We start from the raw sequence: 17,953 nt of genomic DNA, 5'->3' as shown, positions 1-17,953 counted from the left end.
GCAGAGTTATGCCTTGAACGAATACAGCAGGATTGTCCCGTTAGCTGAGACTGAGTGCAATATTTCTTGCCATTTTCAAAACTCAATTGCAATGCAGCACAAAGACTTTCCGTTTAAATTAGTAGGCTCTGGGTTATCACAGCTTCCCATTATACAAGTCAACAGGCAAGTTTATTTGCTTATAGATTTCTCTTTCACTCTCCTGTAGGGTTAATGTAGACAGCAGGAAGTAGGTCAATGTTGTGTAAAGTGAAGCATCCATATAAAGCAGTATTGTGTTGTCTGTGTTATAATGCCCAGTAGCAGACAGTTCTATATCTATTTTCTGAGTGCAAGTAGTGAACATCACATACACACTGTAAACTGCATGGATGATCTCCCTGGCTCTATTATTTTCCAAAGGCACAAAGACTATGTGAGCAATTATATTGTACTCATCTCACTCATATATTATGTCCTGACATGATATTGAAAATCTGATGGATGGTCAGTAAATCACTACTCTGCCTCAGTTCATGTGCAGAGTCCGTTGTTTCCTTCACTACTATCTATGACATTGGGGACTTATAGAGTTGCCATTTGCTATCTGTCAGAGATATGAATGCTAGGAAAGGAACCATGCTCTTCACAGCTACCATCCTTCTAGTTTTCTTTTGATTGGTTGGGAATGGGCTATTTTAATGCTTGTGCATGGATTTCAACATGTAATTGGTTTAGAAGGAAAACACACTGGGAGTGTTTAATAAGCTGTTAAATGTAACAAGAAATAACTACTACTACTACTACTACTACTACTATTTATACCCCATCCATCCGGCTGGGTTTCCCCAGCCACTCTGGGCGGTTCCCAACAAATTAAAAACAGAAGAAAACATTGAATATTAAAAAACTTCCCTAATCATTCTCATTGATTTGTGCAAGAGTTTTGTGCTTCATAACATTTACATGCAATCTCCCTGAGTACATTACTAATTGCTGCAAAAATTCTTTTCCCCTGTTCTGAAGTGATTTTGTATTTGTTGTATTGTTCAGTTGCTGCAATTTTGTTTGTTTTAATCTGTGTTTGCTTTGAGAATTTTGATTATATGGCAGCTTATACCTCGTGCATATGAACAAAATTTTGTAGAAAAGCTATACTCTCTGTGGACCTGGTGCAGGGAATCCCAGGCCTATGTCTCAAATAATGCCTTCTTTCTAACTAGCTCCTACCAACATGTTCAGAGCCCCTAAATATATTTGGGTTGAATTTGATTTGGCCCAAGACACGTTGTCACATCATCTCACTTAAATGTTTCCAAGGAAAGCTCAAACAACCTGGTGGGAAGAGGTGAAGAGGATTTGTGTGTACTTAAAAGCTTACATATGTGAGTGACTGTGTGTGTGAGTGCGCGCGCGCGTGCATGCTTGTAAGTGAAAGTACATGTGTGAAAAAATGCATGATTCATATTTATATACATTAGCATAAGTTTGCACATCTATGTGCAAATGAGTGAGAGATTGCATGCTTGTGTTAAACTGAATGTGAGTTTCTGAGATGCCACTTGTGAGCTCTTGGGTGCAGAACATTGGCCAATTTAAAATCAACAGTTTTACAACCAGACAAAAGAAAGGATTCTCGCCCCCATTTGAAATCATACAGGCCGTATTCTCTGCTATAAATAAGCATACCAACATAGAAGCATATGAGAAGGAAGAGAAAGCTCTGTTCCAAAACTTAGCTGGACTAAATAGAGAAGTTCAGCCATGACTATGATATGCATATCTCTTGAACCCGTGCAGCTGGGACAGTGTGCAGGTTCCCTTCCTTTTGAGTAGCACCCTCTCATCCAGTCAGGAGCTAGGTACACATATAATTCAGGACAACAGAATTACTAGAAACATCTGAAAAGAGCACATAATATCTGTTTCATAAGCAAGCCACTACACAGAAAGAGTGGGTTGTTGGGCTGTGGGTAATTCCCATTTCATTCTTGAAGTAGGGACGGAAGGGGCTGTATCAATTTTAAATGAATTTACAATAGGAATTTGGAGGTTCTGAGCTGATAGAGTTTCAGCTGCATTGGACTAGCTCTTGCATCAAATGCTAGCTTATGTCTGAGCAGATTGTGCATTGCTGGGTTCTTTTTTCAAATGTCTATGTACTTGTAAAATAATTTGCAGAAAATATGTATATTATATTTCTGAGATGTATAAAAGAGTCATGTGCATGTGGTACCATATTGCTGCAGCGTAATTTATATATATTAATACATAAATCATTGTATATAGTTATATGCATTGTTACATGTATCTGGTTTTATGCTGGTTACTTTAAGAAACCTTTCACTTTAAGCATATAATATTATAAATATAATAATGCATATAAAAATATGTGCTAATAGTTCGTATTCTTAGTGAAACCACAAAAATTAAACAAACTTTATTCTCCTGACACTCCACGAGCACAACTACGGAATCCAGTCAACTGCTAATGAATCCCATCAGCTGAAGTCCTGAGCAAGGACTTCTGCTAAAGCAAATGGGCTTCCCCCTCTCCTCCCCGTGTGCTCCCCAAAATTGGCTCTGGATAGGATCAGGAGAAACTCTGAAACAACACATGGGGGAGGAAAGGGAGATTGTTCCAATTGGCAAGCCCAAATGCTTTAGCTGATAGAACAATTGCCTTGTCATCACTAGCAGAGGAAGAGGAGTGCGGGGGGAGTGCATCACCCCGGCAGCGCAATCCTGGTAGGGTGCCATCTCGGCTGCCCCACCCCACCCCTGCAGGCGGCGCACCATGCCCCCAGGACGCGACCAGCCCTGCCCCCGCCTGCTCTCCGCCCCCCGGTGCTGGAGCATGAAGCTCCACCACTGCTTATCATGATGTTTAATTCCACCCAATAATTAGAAAAAATCTGTTCTGGTTTCAATATTTTGAGAAAATTCCATCCCTAACATGAAATAGCCTGAGACTGGGATCTGCAATGATATCTAGGAAAAGAGGGCAAATCATGCACGTGTTTAGTTTCCTGCATTGGAAAAGGGTTGGTTTTCAGTAACAGCTGGAAGCAGTAGCAGCAGAATATAAGCTGTCTTCACCAGCTTCAACTATTGATATATTTTTGATACAATCTGCCTAAAAAACCCTGGACAAGCAGCATTTGCTGAAAGAACCCATGAATAAGAAGCTACTAAGAAGGCAAACAAATACTGTAAGAATGTGTTGAATGAAATATTGAAGCACATCTGATCCAGCACATTTGACTACACTGCAGATGACTCTTCACGTCCTCTGATGTTGGACTTGCTTAGCTGATATTAGAGGACACCCCATGCTAAGAGCTTGTGTGCTGAAACGGCATGTCTTAGGGATCATGCTGTTAAGGATGTGGAGAGCACACGACTGCTTCTAAGTTCACAAAGGAGGCCGAAACAGTTTCACAAATGTAGAGACCCTTTCAAAAGCAAAACCTGTTAGCTGCATACATGGGTCCAGCAGGTATGCTTTTCATAATATTTCTCAGCTACCATAATCCAATTGTCATGCAATATGCCAGGCTGCATCAATCATGCTGCGTTATGTTCTGTCACATAACATAACACAATATGACTGATGCCACCCAACATGACATGCTGCAACATGCTACAATGTGTAGGAAATTTTTATACAATCCTCCAAGAAAACTGCACACACAAAAGCAGCTTGTCAGAAATGGGGGGGGGGGGCGTAAGATCCTTTGAAGGCTTCAGCTTTCATGCTTAAAAGGGACCATTCATAGACTATTTATACGACTGTAATCCCTGCAGAGTAAATGCAACCAAAACAATTGAATTGGCTGTAAATCACAATTTTCACAGGCAAAAGGCCAGTTAAAAGAATGATTGTTTCTGCTGTTATGTGAAAAGTGCCTCCTGTCTGTTGTGAACCAAACATGTGGGCCTCTGATGCTGGTACAACCTGGTCTTGTGTGTGGTCCATCAAGCTGCACATTGTACAAAATGCCCAGTTAGCAACGTTGTACTCAAGGGCTTGTGTAGCAGGTACTGAAAGGTATGTGCTTCAAGCCCCCAACAAATCTGCTCTGGAGATTTGGCGGGGCACACAACAGATTTAGAGGGAGTGCTGGGGGAGGAAGGGAAATTCCGTTGTGCAAGCAAAAGTCCTTGTGCTGAGAGGTCAAGTTAGCTGGATACATCTGTGCCAGGTCCTAAGGGCTGAAGCACTTTCAGATCCCCAACTTTTCTTAGGGGGCCAGGCCCCTTCAATGTTCAGAGGGCATTTAGTTCTGCTGCCTGGCTCCTCGCAATGTCACATCAGGCCCCCTCAGTCATTCTGAAAAGCTGGCGCCTCTGGCTGGATACTGTTCACAACTATTTTAATATCAGTATGATAGGGTTAGAATGGAACAAAAGAGTCTTAAGCTACCTAGGATGCTCCAGCTTTCAAAGGGTTATTCCACAAGCTCCAGATAACTAGAAGCAGATAGCCACTGAAACAGATAGCTCTATGTTATTTGAATCAGTAAGACAAGTCAAATGCTACATGGAAATTGGTGGAAGAATCATAGAATTGTTAAGAGTTGGAAGGGATCACAAACATCATCTAGTCCAAACTCATGCTGTGAAGGAATATTTTGAGGGTTTTTTTCCAAAAAAAGACCTGAAATTTCCTGGCTTGGACAAGAAGAATGATTATCCTATCCAGTTCTGATATTATCTCTGCCATCTTAGGAAGATATAGAATTAACTCCAGGAATTTATGTGGTGTAGGGAGAACAATGCTAAATGGAGATACTCTCCTATATTGCCACTAATCAAAATATTATTATTATTATTATTATTATTATTATTATTATTATTAGTGCTTCAGGTTAGATATAATAAATAAAATGAATGACATCATCAGAAGATCTGAGTTATTTGGCATGGGTTACATGCACTTATCTGTATACAGTGATACCTCCGGTTACATATGCTTCAGGTTACATACGGTTCAGGTTACAAACTCCGCTAACCCAGAAATAGTGCTTCAGGTTAGGAACTTCACTTCAGGATGAGAACAGAAATTGTGCTCTGGCGGCGCAGCGGCAGCAAGAGGCCCCATTAGCTAAAGTGGTGCTTCAGGTTAAGAATAGTTTCATGTTAAGTACGGACTTCCGGAATGAATTAAGTACTTAACCCGAGGTACCACTGTACTAGACTATGAAGCATACTAAGTATTGCACTCCAAACACACCCATACACTGTAGAAGCCAACCAAATTCCACTGCACACAATGCCCAGCAAGTGCTATGTGAAATATACATGAACATACATGAACATTCTAGTAGATTAGCATGTTAGAAGCATATAGCTAGTCAGGAGAAATCCAACAATGTGGGTTCACCAGCTGTAGATTTTTGTAAAACTGTGCCAAAATTAAAGAAAATATTGTCAGTTCTGGATTAAATTAACAACTAGCAGAGGATGCATTCCTTAAAGGGGGGTGGAGACACCACAGCAGTTTAACCTCCCCTGACCTTTGAACTCTGAGGGGGGTCATACACATGTCACTGTTCCCAGCTGTCTTTCTGACACTCTGCCCATTGCAGGGCCTTAGCCCTTTCCATTTTGTAGCGGTATTGATCTGTTGGCAGCAATGGGCTGGATAATTAGCCAGGAATTAGGGTTTCTATTACAGCCAGGAGGTTGCCCCAGCTGATTTATCACCTGAATAATTTACTGTGATTGAAAGGAAATTAAAATGAACTCCATTCGACAACTGTGCACTTTTATGGGCTTTAGTGAAGACTCAAAATCCAAATTAATAGCCTTGTGCTGTTTAATAGTCTACTGAGAGTAAATATGGGAAGGTTTTCTCTGCTGCTGATGTGCTTTCTCGTGCTGGATTTAGAAGTTGCTCCTCCTCCCCCCCTCCCAAGATAACTACTGACAGACCCAAAGGTATTTTTTACTTGAAAGAGACACATATTAGTGACTAAACTGTTACAAACGTGTCTAAAAAAAACCAAAAACCCTCTAGTTCTATTTGCACTTTCCTTTATTATTAGCTTTCGGTCTGGAGGCAAAGTTAAGGCTAATCATTTGAAAACAAAATGGGATGCATCCTACATTTTCATTCACAGGAACACACATATAAGTCATGGGTAAAATTAAAAAATTTGCAAGGGGAATAATAGATATATCTGTTCCCCTGCCAAGCACAGGTAGATCTACAGATCTGAAAGTCATTTGTATCTGCCTCGTAAAACAGTTTATTTGTCTTTCCTACGTTACAAATTTCATTACAATAGTTACTTTTGGTCCCAGAAACAAAAACATTCTTTTTCTAGAAAAATAGGTGCTGGTACTCACCCTGAAGTTGTTATAGTAAGTGCCACACTTTTTAACAACAACAACAAGAGGTGCCAGTACTGCGCACCCGTGAGTGTTCCTGGGGGGGGGGGGAGCACTGCTTACATCTATAACAGCGTTCTTCTTTACAGTAAGCTCAACTTCCCAGTATTACTACGTATGCAAATTCTGAATGCGGAATTCTGAATCTGAATTTTGAGTTTCAAAAGAAAAAAATTACGACCCCACCCCCACTCACCACTCCCCCCTCCACCTCTCTCCCCATGTTTCTTCCTAACGTCTCAACAAGTGAAACTGATCTGTAGAAAATGTAACTTGAAAAAAGAGACATTGCACATACTTTTGTAAACCAAGAAATCTTTAACAAAAATACATTTTTTTAAAAAGAGAATTTTTACCTCAAAATTCTGGGTCCTTAGACTTGTTAGCAACTCTTGTTGTTTTATTTGGCCAGTGTCAAATATCTGTTCTCACAAGCTGTAAACTGACAAAAGCTGTCAGTTTATGAATACCATTTGAATGTAGTATGTGAAGAGTGTCAATGTGGGATAGAAGTTAGTGTGTCTGGCTAGGATTGGGGAGACCAAGGTTCAAGTCTTCACTCAGCTGTGACATTCACTGGGCAATCCCAAGTCACTAGGTCTCAGCCTAACCTAGAGGATTGTTGTGAGGATAAAACAGGAGAGAATGGAATCTTGAATGCCATCCTGAACTCCTTGGTGAGTTCTAAATATCAAACGCTGTTAATCAAATATTACATATTGAAATAAAGTATTATTGCTAAGATTGGGGGTTTCATCAGGAGTAGATTAACTGAGCCAGGATTGATTAAAGTCGGTCAATTAGCGAGATCTATATATATATTCTTGTTAGCGAGATTACTGGCTAAATGGCCCGCGGGTGCTTTCTAGAATATATCTGAAAAGTCCTGAAAGGGGCTCTTTCCTTTCTCTACTTTTCTTTTCCCCTTTTCTATGTAAGGATGGTGTAACTTAAGTCTGAATATGAAAAGAAATAATATAGACCATGCAGTTTAGGTTGGAAAGGAAGACAGGCTACTAAGAGGGGATAGCTGGTTTTTTGGCTCCACAAGCTCTGGAAAGTGCCTTTTGGGAAGAACTGCCTCTTTGTGGAGATCTGGTGTGGGGTAGTGGATTTGACTGTCTGTTGCACTGTTTACACTGTGGTTTCACCTATGCTCAGCCTTCGTATTTGTAAATAAACTCAACTATTACAAATGGCATAAGCCTCCCAGTGAGCTTTCCAAAGGAAACAAAGCCCAGGTAAACAATGCACCCGTGGAACTTCTCACCACTAGGGTAAGCATAATGGTACCCAATATTAAAACCAAATATCATCACATGTCAAAAGTAGATATATCAAGTTTATTATGAATATTATTTCAAATCCATTTATTACTCCAAAGCATTCAGGTAAATAAGACTGTATAACTGTTATGTAAGCTCTAGGAGCAAATATCTATGGGAAATTCCTAGACCAATCCAATGCTTGTGGAAAACTGCAGAAGCCTTTAGGTATTTCTATCTCTCATACCATTTCTAATTTCCTTAGGATTTTTCAGTCTTTCCCATTTTTGGCCCCATATGTATACATTTGCATGCTGCTGTACAGGAGATTTCTTCCACCAAACAAAATGGTGCTTCCATCAGCTTTAGCAGCATTAATCAACAGAAGGGGGAACAGCTATCTGAAATCATACTACCACTACCGCCACCCAGTGATCAGTACTGTCAAAGCTAACAGCTATGTGCTCCAGAAACACAGACAATTGTTTAAAAGAGGATTCCAAAACTTTTCTCAACCAATAACAACAAAATAACCACCTTGAATGTTCTGGTGTCGTAAGAAATTTTGGTCACCTCACTGTTCACCCCAACTCCAGCTCACTTATGTACAAGATTAAGAGCATGTTGGTACTAGGGCAAACCCACTTCTTATATCCCCCATAGTAAGATCACTTCCTATTTAAATCCCAGCCCAAGGGTCAGATGGAGATGCAAATTGCCCCCTCTCTAGACACCAGAATGGTAATTTCATGAGCACAGAGGTGCAACAACTCCCTTCCACAGCTGATCTGCAAAAGGAGCTCTATATGTCCTGTAAGTACATATGGTGCATGCAATGACCACACACACTTTTGGTCACATGCAGCACTGGAATTTACTCCCCAGAATTGTTGACCAAAGGTTAATGCAGCCCTTGGGCCTAGTGGCATAGCGTGGTTTGTCAGCACCCGGGGCAAGGCAAGTAATTTGCACCCCCTAACCCGTGGATTTGCGCCCCCTAACCCTAACCCCCAGATGTTGCGCCCGGTGCGGCCGGCCCCCCCTGCACCCCCCACGCTACGCCACTGCTTGGGCCAATAAAAAGGTTAGCCTGTTCTCAAAATGTTGCTTCCTCTAAATTCAGTTTCAATACTCTGAAGTTGATGGGCTAAAGAAGACCTGATAAAGGCAACTTCGTGTATCTCTTATAAAAATAAACACCCTGAGATCTGGGCTTCTGCTGTGCTAGTCTTAACAAAGTATCACCACTAACAACAATGGCAAAGTGAACTCCACCTAATGGCACACAAAAGCATTGCACTCTTTACTGTTCCACACACGTGCAAAAACCAGAGCACCTATTAGCTTAATATTTCCATGAAGCATACTATTGTGTGAATGTTTTCAGCTTCTGTACAAATACATTAGATTTATCTTCAGTGCAAACCCATAAATTAAACAGAAACCTTTTCTCCTTAATATGAGGATGATCATTTCTCTGTAATGATAATCAGAACTGTCACTCTAGGAATTTTATGTCAATGTATACTTTCCATTTTTAGAGCATCAGCCAAAACATCTGCTTCATCCTGCAGTTTTCATACTATATCTCAGGGAATTACTCAGGGCAGAATTCAGGCAGAATTAAACCCCCTTAGCCTAGGGATAAGTAAAAATATGTAAAAGCTGTGATCTTATACTCACATGAAAATAAGTTCCATTGAACTTTTGAATGTGGTGTAATTTACATCAGCAGGGGGGCAGTAGGGTGTACTAGACCATTGTCTTGCCTTTCAGTAAAGGACTGGATGAGAGCCAATCCCGATAAGATGGAGGCACTGTTAGTGGGTGGTTTCCTAGACTGAATGGAAGGGAGGTTGCCTGCTCTTGATAAGGTTACACTCCCTCTGACGGAGTGGGTACATAGCTTGGGGGTACTTCTGTTTTCGCTTGAGGCTCAGGTGGGTGTGGTGGCACAGAGTGCTTTGGCTGGTGGCCCAGCTGAACAACTATCTGGACAGGGACAACCTAACTTCTGTTGTCTATGCTCTGGTAACCTCTAGATTAGATTACTGCAATGTATTATACATGGGGCTGCCTCTGAAGACTGTTCAGAAACTTAAGTGGCTAGGTTGCTCACTGGGGCAAGGTATTTGAACATATAACACCAATCCTGACCCAACTGCACCAGCTGCCAATTAGGTTTTGGGCCCAATTCAAAGTGCTGGTTTTGACCTATAAAACCTTAAAATGCTCAGGTCCGCAATACCTCATGGACCATCTCTTCCCAACCAGACCATGCAATCATCTGAGGCAAAAAGTCTGGAGGGTGGCAACTTTAAAATAGGTTTTTTTCTGCAGTGGCTCACTGCTTGTGGAATGCTCTCCTCAGGGAGGCTAACCTGGCACCTTTGTTATACAGTGGTACCTCGGTTTTCAAACCTCTCCATTGCTGAACATTTTGGTTTTTGAATGCCATAAACTTGGAAGTAAATGCTTCGGTTTTTGAACGCACCTCAGAAGTCAAACCAAAAACATAGCTTCCATATTGAGTTTTCTGTTTTGAGGCTTCCATCCTGAGTTTTTGGTTTTTTAACATTTCAGATCTCAAAGAGTCTTCTGGAATGGATTACATTAGAAAACTGAGGTACCACTGTATATTTTCAGCCACCAGGCAAAAACATTCCTCTTCTCCCAGACCTTTGGCTAATTAAACAATCTATGGCCTTTCAAAAAGTGGAGGAGTATTGTTTTTGTTTGTTGTTATGCTGTGTATTTTTGTGTTTTTATATTGTAAAACACCATGTGATCTTTGGATGAATGGCAGTATAAAAATTTAATAATGTTTTTTTCAAAAAAAATGTGAAGACAGACTCCAACAGATTGAGCAGGCGAGACTAATAATGAATTCAACCGTCAAGCAGGCAGTTTCTGCACATGCTATAGAGGGAAGTGAGGTGCAGGTGGGGCTCACCAACCTTGGAATATAGCCAATTTAGGAGAAGGGAAACTCTGATCTTAAACCTCCAGTGCCTTGTGATACATCTTATGGGGAAGAAAAGGCTAAGGAGTAAACTCTATATACAAATCCATAGTGGAATCCCTAAGAAGGTTGGATGGTGTGTTGCACGCCTCTTTCTGGCAACTCCTGCAGCCAAGTTGGTGTCAAACATGATGCTTTTCTCTCTTTTTTTGGACCACATCATCTGGGTAACCCAGGACCTCCATACACATTGCCCAACCTTGTGCCCCAGGGAAGTCACTTCGGTGCTGCTAACGTAGTGGTTTGACTTCACCTGCAGAGACTCACTCCATTGTCTCAAGACAGACGGATGCCAACAACTATCAGATACAGATTATCAGATACTGAAGAGTATCAAATTCAGTGCCAAATATTAAATGCCAAATTTGAAAGACTAGACAACAAAACAAGAGTTGATGACCTAGAAGTAGATATGGAGACAAAACTCAGGCAGATTAGTTTCAGCTCCAAATATTACCTGCTCTGGTTTGATGGGTTCAGTTGTTGTGAAGATATCAGAATAATGCTGTCTTTCAAAGACTCGATCCAACACTTCTAGCTGCTGCTGGGTGAAAAGATCTCCCCGCATTTGTTTCCGGAGGAAGTCTCTACCCGGAAGAGAATGGCCATTTGGTACTGGAGACTCCTGAATGCCTTTCCAAGAGGGAAAAAAATACAGAAACAGATATATAGCTATTACAGTGATAATCACAATTTCTTTTTCTCTTGTTTTTTTTAACAGCATAACATTAAAAAAATATAAATATAGGCAGCTTCAATTTTAAAATGTATCTTGTTTAATTTTCCTGTTACCTTTGCTTACATCTATGTATTTACATTCAGAAGATAAATTAATCCTTGAAGAGTTTATGGGGAATTGCTTTAAGATGATACAGCAGCTGGATAGCAGATCATAGAAGATACTTAATTATATGTAATAGAAGCCAACAGCATGAAAATCTAGATCCATCAAAAATCACCAAAATGCACAATGCTCTGCTTTTGTAGTAAAACTATAGTACTGCATGGTTAATATAACATAGTTATATATAGTCATATACCCAACCTGGGCTCTTTTCAGGGAAAAATATTTACTGCAATTTCCCCCAGGATGCTAAAATGTGGTAGGGGTGGTGCTGAATATTTCTTTCTTGCCAGATCTTGGTCTACATTTGAAAAGTAATGAAGCATTGTTGCTTCAATTTAAGAAAGAGATAAATATCTAAGGTATGAATGCAAAACTGATTGATCTGGCCACATCTCCTCCTTGTTTGAAGAATAGAGTAGCCCCTGAAAATATAGAAGTTGGCTACACCTGGTCTAAGGTATAATAAATGGACCTTGTTCAAACATCCAGGCAACATAATCACAAAGTTCAAATTTTGTCCAACGGCACAAAACAATCTGTGGATTCTGTGGCGATCTTGTACATGTGGGTATGATACTGATGGTACACACCAATAATAGCTATTGTTTTTACTTTTGTTCAGTTTTCACCTTGCTAGCTTGAGACAAAAAGGTAATTTGTTCAGGTACTTGCACTGAGGGAAGCTTGAACTTGTGTAAGAATTACATTATGGCACACAGAGGGCGGAAAAGTCCAAATATATAAAAAGCAGATTATCTTTTCCCCACATTCCCAAATTATATCATGTCTAGCAGAACGAGTGCTGGGTTTAATCAACCATAGCTTATAAAATTAAAAGTCTGGTAGGAAGCTGCATGTTACCAAACGACCAGGTAACAGAGCATGGAAATGCTTGTTTTAAAATTCCAGGTTAAACCAATATTATTTGCAATTGGGCTTTAAAAGTCATGCATTTACATTTTTCTGGTGAAATGGAAACAAAAAGATTCTGCTTCTACTTTACTGAAATCCATTGCACCTTCAGTTACTTTCATGGAGCACACTCATCAAATATCTAAAGTTATACACATACAGAATGCATTATTAATGTGAATTGAAGTCTGAGCAAATTACCTTTACACATTTATTCCTGCATTGAAGGGGGGTTGGACTAGATGACCCTTGTGGTCCCTTCCAACTCTACAACTCTATGATTCTATGAAGCTGAAACAGCCTCAGGCCTGGGATATGACCAGAAGGTACATGATGCAGTTCTACTGCTGAACCCAATCAGGCCTGACTACCTGATTAGCTTGCATGGAAGATACCCTGTGTACCACATATGAGCTTCTCTGAGTTCTTTAGAGTAAACGTGGAAAAATAATACAGTACTGTCTCTGATCCAGGAGGTTCCACATAGCCTTCCTGGCTTGTAGCCATTGGCAGATTTACCCTTCATTAAAATGTATTAATTCCCTTTTAAAGCCATCTAAACCAGTAGCCATCATCTCATGGCAATGGATTAATGACGTCAGAACAAATTGCTGCTGCATTTGCTTCCAAGCCATTTGCAACAATACCACAAATTCACCTGCCACTGCTTTCTGCCCTTGCCCCTGTGTCTATAACAGCAACCTGCCATATATATATGTATTTGTGGGAGCTTTTCCTGGCATGGCTAATGATGCACTCCTAACCCCACTTTATCTGGGAGTAAGCCCCTCTGCATTCAGCAGGACTTACTTCCGAGTAGACAAGTTTAGGATTACGCTGTAAATGTCTGTGTTTCAAAATGTTCTTTAAAGCACAGGATAAGGGACAGGGGTCTGTTTACAGTGGTACCTCAGGTTAAGTACTTAATTCGTTCCGGAGGTCCGTTCTAAACCTGAAACTGTTCTTAACCTGAAGCACCACTTTAGCTAATGGGGCCTCCTGCTGCTGCCGCGCCGCCGGAGCACGATTTCTGTTCTCATCCTGAAGCAAAGTTCTTAACCTGAAGCACTATTTCTGGGTTAGCGGAGTCTGTAACCTGAAGCGTCTGTAACCTGAAGCGTATGTAACCTGAGGTACCACTGTATTTTTAAAAAATCACAACCCCAGCCACAATTCCTTAGTGAACCAGTTTGCACAGGTTGGTCTTGTCATCAGGTTTTGGCAACAGAGTGGATTATAGGCTCGCTTCCATACATGGTCCTATAATCCAAACTGTTAAGTCTTCTCTCCTTGCATTTGGTTGGTTCCAGTATATTTGTTTGCTTTAGCTTCTAAACACTATCTTTAAGAATCGAAGAAAAAGAAATCAAACATGAAGAAGCCAAAACATTGGAGGCATTCTGACAGCCTGGCACTTTACCGCTGATTGACTGTTGAATATATTTGTAGGATTGCCACTACTGCATGCGTCTGCTTAGCAGTTGTTAAATTATTGCTAGAAGATTCAGCGATAATTTATTCCAGTTTCCCCTGAAATGCTAATAGATGGTGTGGACATTTCAGCAATAGTGTAACTACTCCTGTCTTCCTGGGCAGAAAGAGATGGGTAGAGTATCCTTTTAAAAGGCTCTCTTGTTTACTGAATAGGATTATGGGATAGCCAACATCTCGCTTCTCAGCTATATGGGCAAAGCAAAGAGGAACAGCAGTAGTTTATTTCTCACTGAAACAGTAGTGCAGACAGCACAGAAATCAAGTACTTTATTGCTGAATTAATGTGGGAGTAAATCACTGCTTTTTTTGGAAAGGTAAATAAACTCTTGTCTGCAGCAATAGGATGTTCATGGGGGGGGAAGCATTTCATCAGATGCAATGATTTTGTATTTATGTATTTGTAGATATCTCCATTTAGAAAGAATAGTGTTCAGGCATATTTTTCACAGGTGTAATCATGAGGAAAGGTGCCCAAAGGCTGCAATCTTATACATGTTTTCTTAGAAGTATGTACCACTGAAATCTACTAAATTTGAGTAGGCTGGATGAAAATAATTCTGCAGGGCTAAATACATTAATTGATTAGTTACCTAGAATTTACAGTTCTATTGCTTACTGAACAACATAGGAATGATCAAATGGCAAGCCTGCAGGACCTGGTAGTCAGTCACCTTTTTATTATTTTCCATGCATTCATTGAACCAGATGGAGTTATATTGTATAAAAAATAGTGAAATGGAAAGCATCATGTGAGCAGTACTGGGTGGGGTCACACCACCGATTATTTGTTGTCTGTGTAATGGGACTCAATGCCATAATAAGGCAGCGAGAACCAAGTTTTCTAGTGAATGGGTTTTGTGTAAAGGGGTATGTTGTTGTTGTTCTAAGCAAAAAGTAACTAGAATTGGGACAGGGAACAGAATTCACATCTAGGCAATATGAGTTTCAACCTCTGAGCTGTAGCTCCAAGTGTACTATCAGTCAGACCACACACCCTCCATAATAAAGATATTTCACAAGATTTCTCAGATGTGGCTGCAATTTCCATAGTAGATTTATCAGAAATATCTTACAAAAATAGTCAACCTCTCCAGCTCTCAAACCCAAAGGTGAACAATGGGGTTTTCCCCCCGCTGCATTCCCTCAGAAATAAGCTGTTGGGAACTACACAATGGCAGGACTGGGACCAAAAAGTGGACAGGGCTGGAGACAAAGGTGAGTGGGGGCGGAGCCCTTCTATTGGCAACTCCCCTTGTGTACCTCCCCTGCCCCCGCCTTGCCACTTCCATAAAAAAGGTTTTAGGCAGCCCTAGAGCCACAGGTTTCCAACCCCTTTCAGCTCCAAAAAAACACATGCAAGGTATTATTAATGGTCACACACATGTTGCTCAAATCTAGGGAAATAGTTGATTTGCTTTTGTGGGGGTATTTCACTTGTTCCCGGCTTTATTTCAACTCAATCCAGTTATACAAATTGCTTTGAGAGTACACATGCCCTTCTCAGAGTGAGATATTTCCTAATTAATTCTTTAATTCAGTTTCATTTGACAGGTGCCATTTTGGGAATAATTCTGCTTTTCATCTCTCTGAATAGATCCCAGCCAACATTTTGTTCTGTTTTTTACACATGTATTAACTAGGTAAGTGGGTAAAGAAATAGACAGACAGAACTATTTTCTTATGGCCAAATTAGACATGCAATTAAATATGTGACTGGCTCTTGCATGCTTTTTTTATCATGAAAGGACCAGTTCTGGTTTCAGATCATGGTGTTTCAATGGGGGGGGGGTGAAGATTAGATTTAACTACAGTCCTCTTGATACTGATCCTCCTTTGTCCTCAGCTGCCAATTTCCCTAGGAAAAAACTGCCCCTGATACTAATGACATTCCCCCCCCTTATAAGTAGCAGCCATAGAAGCCCAAATATGGATCATGACTGAAGTAGGAACAAAGGGTTAAAATTTCTTATCTTTCCATGCTGCAGTCCAGATTCACAGCTGGAGGTCTAGCTGCTACAGCTAACTCACAACTTACGTGCTTTTTACTTGTACTCAGTCAGCTTTATGCGCCTTGCAAAAAAGGGGGGGCAGAAAGCAGCAGATCTCTGTGGGGGGAACTTTGGCAAACCCACCTGCCATTGCACCCAATATATTTTGACTTTATACAATTTTGGCTTTATGCCCTACCTGGAACATAGCCCCCATGTAAGTTGAGGGTCACCAAGCAAAGACCAAGTAGACAAGTGCTGATCACATGCTTAGTGTCACATTGCTGACCAGTTTCAGACTGTGCCTATTTTTGCAAACTTTACCTTCCACACCAACTGCTATAGATACCCATACACATGTGTACAGTCATGCACCTGCACACAGTTTTAAAATTTTAGTCAGGAATAGTAATATTAACTTTGACTTAAATTAATATAAAAGGATGGCAGTTTAATAAGTTATCATCTGACACGAAGGAAACTGCTAGGCATTACTGTGATGTGCTTTTAAAGCTTGTTACATTTCCTTAGGAAGGTTTCAATAAGCTATTGATAAGACTGTTCTTATAAGTATTTCAGGTATAACGAAAAATGAACATTCAAAGGAGTTTTAGGACCTACTGTAAGTATACAGACTTAAGCCTGAAATTAATTCAATGTTAAATTTGAAATAAATAATTTAAATAATTAATGCTACATTTTGATATCCACAAAAACTGAAGTTTCAGGAACTCAAAAACTGGGTTTTGCAACCAAAACACAAATTTTGTAACAAAAATCAAAGTTCTGTGTTATTTGGAGCAATTTGTGACAATTCAGATTTGAATTTGACAATCACACGAATGCTGGGAATTTGTCAAATTTTCAATTCCCATGGTAGTTCATTTCAACTCTCACATAAATGTGAGATAATTACCATTACCATCAGACATTGTTTGACTACACCAGAACATCTCTGATAATTAAAAATATTGTTGGCAGACTTCTAACAGTTTAAATTATAAATATGCTCCAGGGAGCGGTAAAGGAATTCTTCATCCAGTCATTCCATCACTTAGGAAAAACATGCTTCCATGGCAATAGCACTAGTGCTATACTCATAGGTAGATTTATTTAGGAGTAAACTCCCATTAAACTCAGGGAGATTTACTTTTCGGTAAACACAGGCCTTGATCCAAAGAACTAGTAAAGCGAAGGAGCTTTACAGCTGCAGGGCAAACTGCTTTTGAAGCCAAGGAGAGGGACCCACCAGTTTTTACTGAGCATGCATCATTATTTGGGCTTACTATATTATTGGTGATGCTATATGTGATCACACTTTCAACGCTGTTTGTTCCTACAGAAAGTTGGGGGGGCAGTCACACTGCTTCATTTGCAATAGATACATGCCCCATAGTTACTTGCTAAAATATTGTAATTTGTTATAACACAAATGTTCGGTGTGGGGGGGGGCGTTCTTCTGCTTTTGTTGTGCTGTAGTGTAAGAGCACCCCTCCAGCTGGCAATAATGTAGCAACACTGGGGAACCACTGCAGAACTCAAAGTGGAACAATGTGTGAATGATCCAGTATAAATCCACAACTTGGGGCTTATCTATATTTACCGTAATTTTCGTCCCATAGGACGCTCCGTCCCATAGGACGCACCTAGTTTTTTGGGGGGCAAATAAAGGAAAAAATGTTTTCCTTTATTTCTCCCCCAAAACCAGGTCGGGGAACAGCGGGATAGCGGCGCTGCGCCTCCCCGCTGTCCCCCGAGCTTGTGGGGCTGGCCAATGTCTGCCCGGAGCGAGGGGCGCTCTGCTTCAGGGCGCGCCGCGTGCCAGGCGGCAGGCTGCTATCCGCAGCGTGGGGAGCCCTGCAGGAACTCCCGCAGGGCTGCCTCAGCTGCGGTTGTGTTCCCGAAGCGCCGGGCGCTCTGCTTTCAGCACGGCCGGCGCTCCGGGAAGCAGGCTGCTATTCACACCGACCCCTCTCGCTCTCCAAGCTTCAGCAAAAGCCTGCATTCGCTCCATAGGACGCACCCAGATTTCCCCTTCATTTTTGGAGGG

At 40.8% G+C, this 17,953-nt stretch overlaps 1 protein-coding gene across 5 annotated transcripts in view; it reads right to left on the bottom strand.

Annotated features, from left to right (window-relative positions):
- PAX5 (paired box 5) overlaps positions 1–17,953 on the bottom strand; it is a 260,888-nt gene that overhangs the window by 125,906 nt on the left and 117,029 nt on the right. For all 5 annotated transcript variants that reach the window (XM_083481891.1, XM_083481892.1, XM_083481888.1 and 2 more), the window contains one exon: positions 11,120–11,295. In XM_083481891.1, coding sequence (XP_083338017.1) covers positions 11,120–11,295 — 176 coding nt within the window. The remainder of the gene's footprint in view (positions 1–11,119; positions 11,296–17,953) is intronic.

Source organism: Podarcis liolepis, assembly GCF_965112155.1.
Source record: "Podarcis liolepis genome assembly, chromosome: 17".
In the NCBI taxonomy this organism is placed as follows: domain Eukaryota; kingdom Metazoa; phylum Chordata; class Lepidosauria; order Squamata; family Lacertidae; genus Podarcis; species Podarcis liolepis.
The sequence above is the reverse complement of the archived record's forward strand: the minus strand, read 5'-3'. Positions and strand labels throughout refer to the sequence as shown.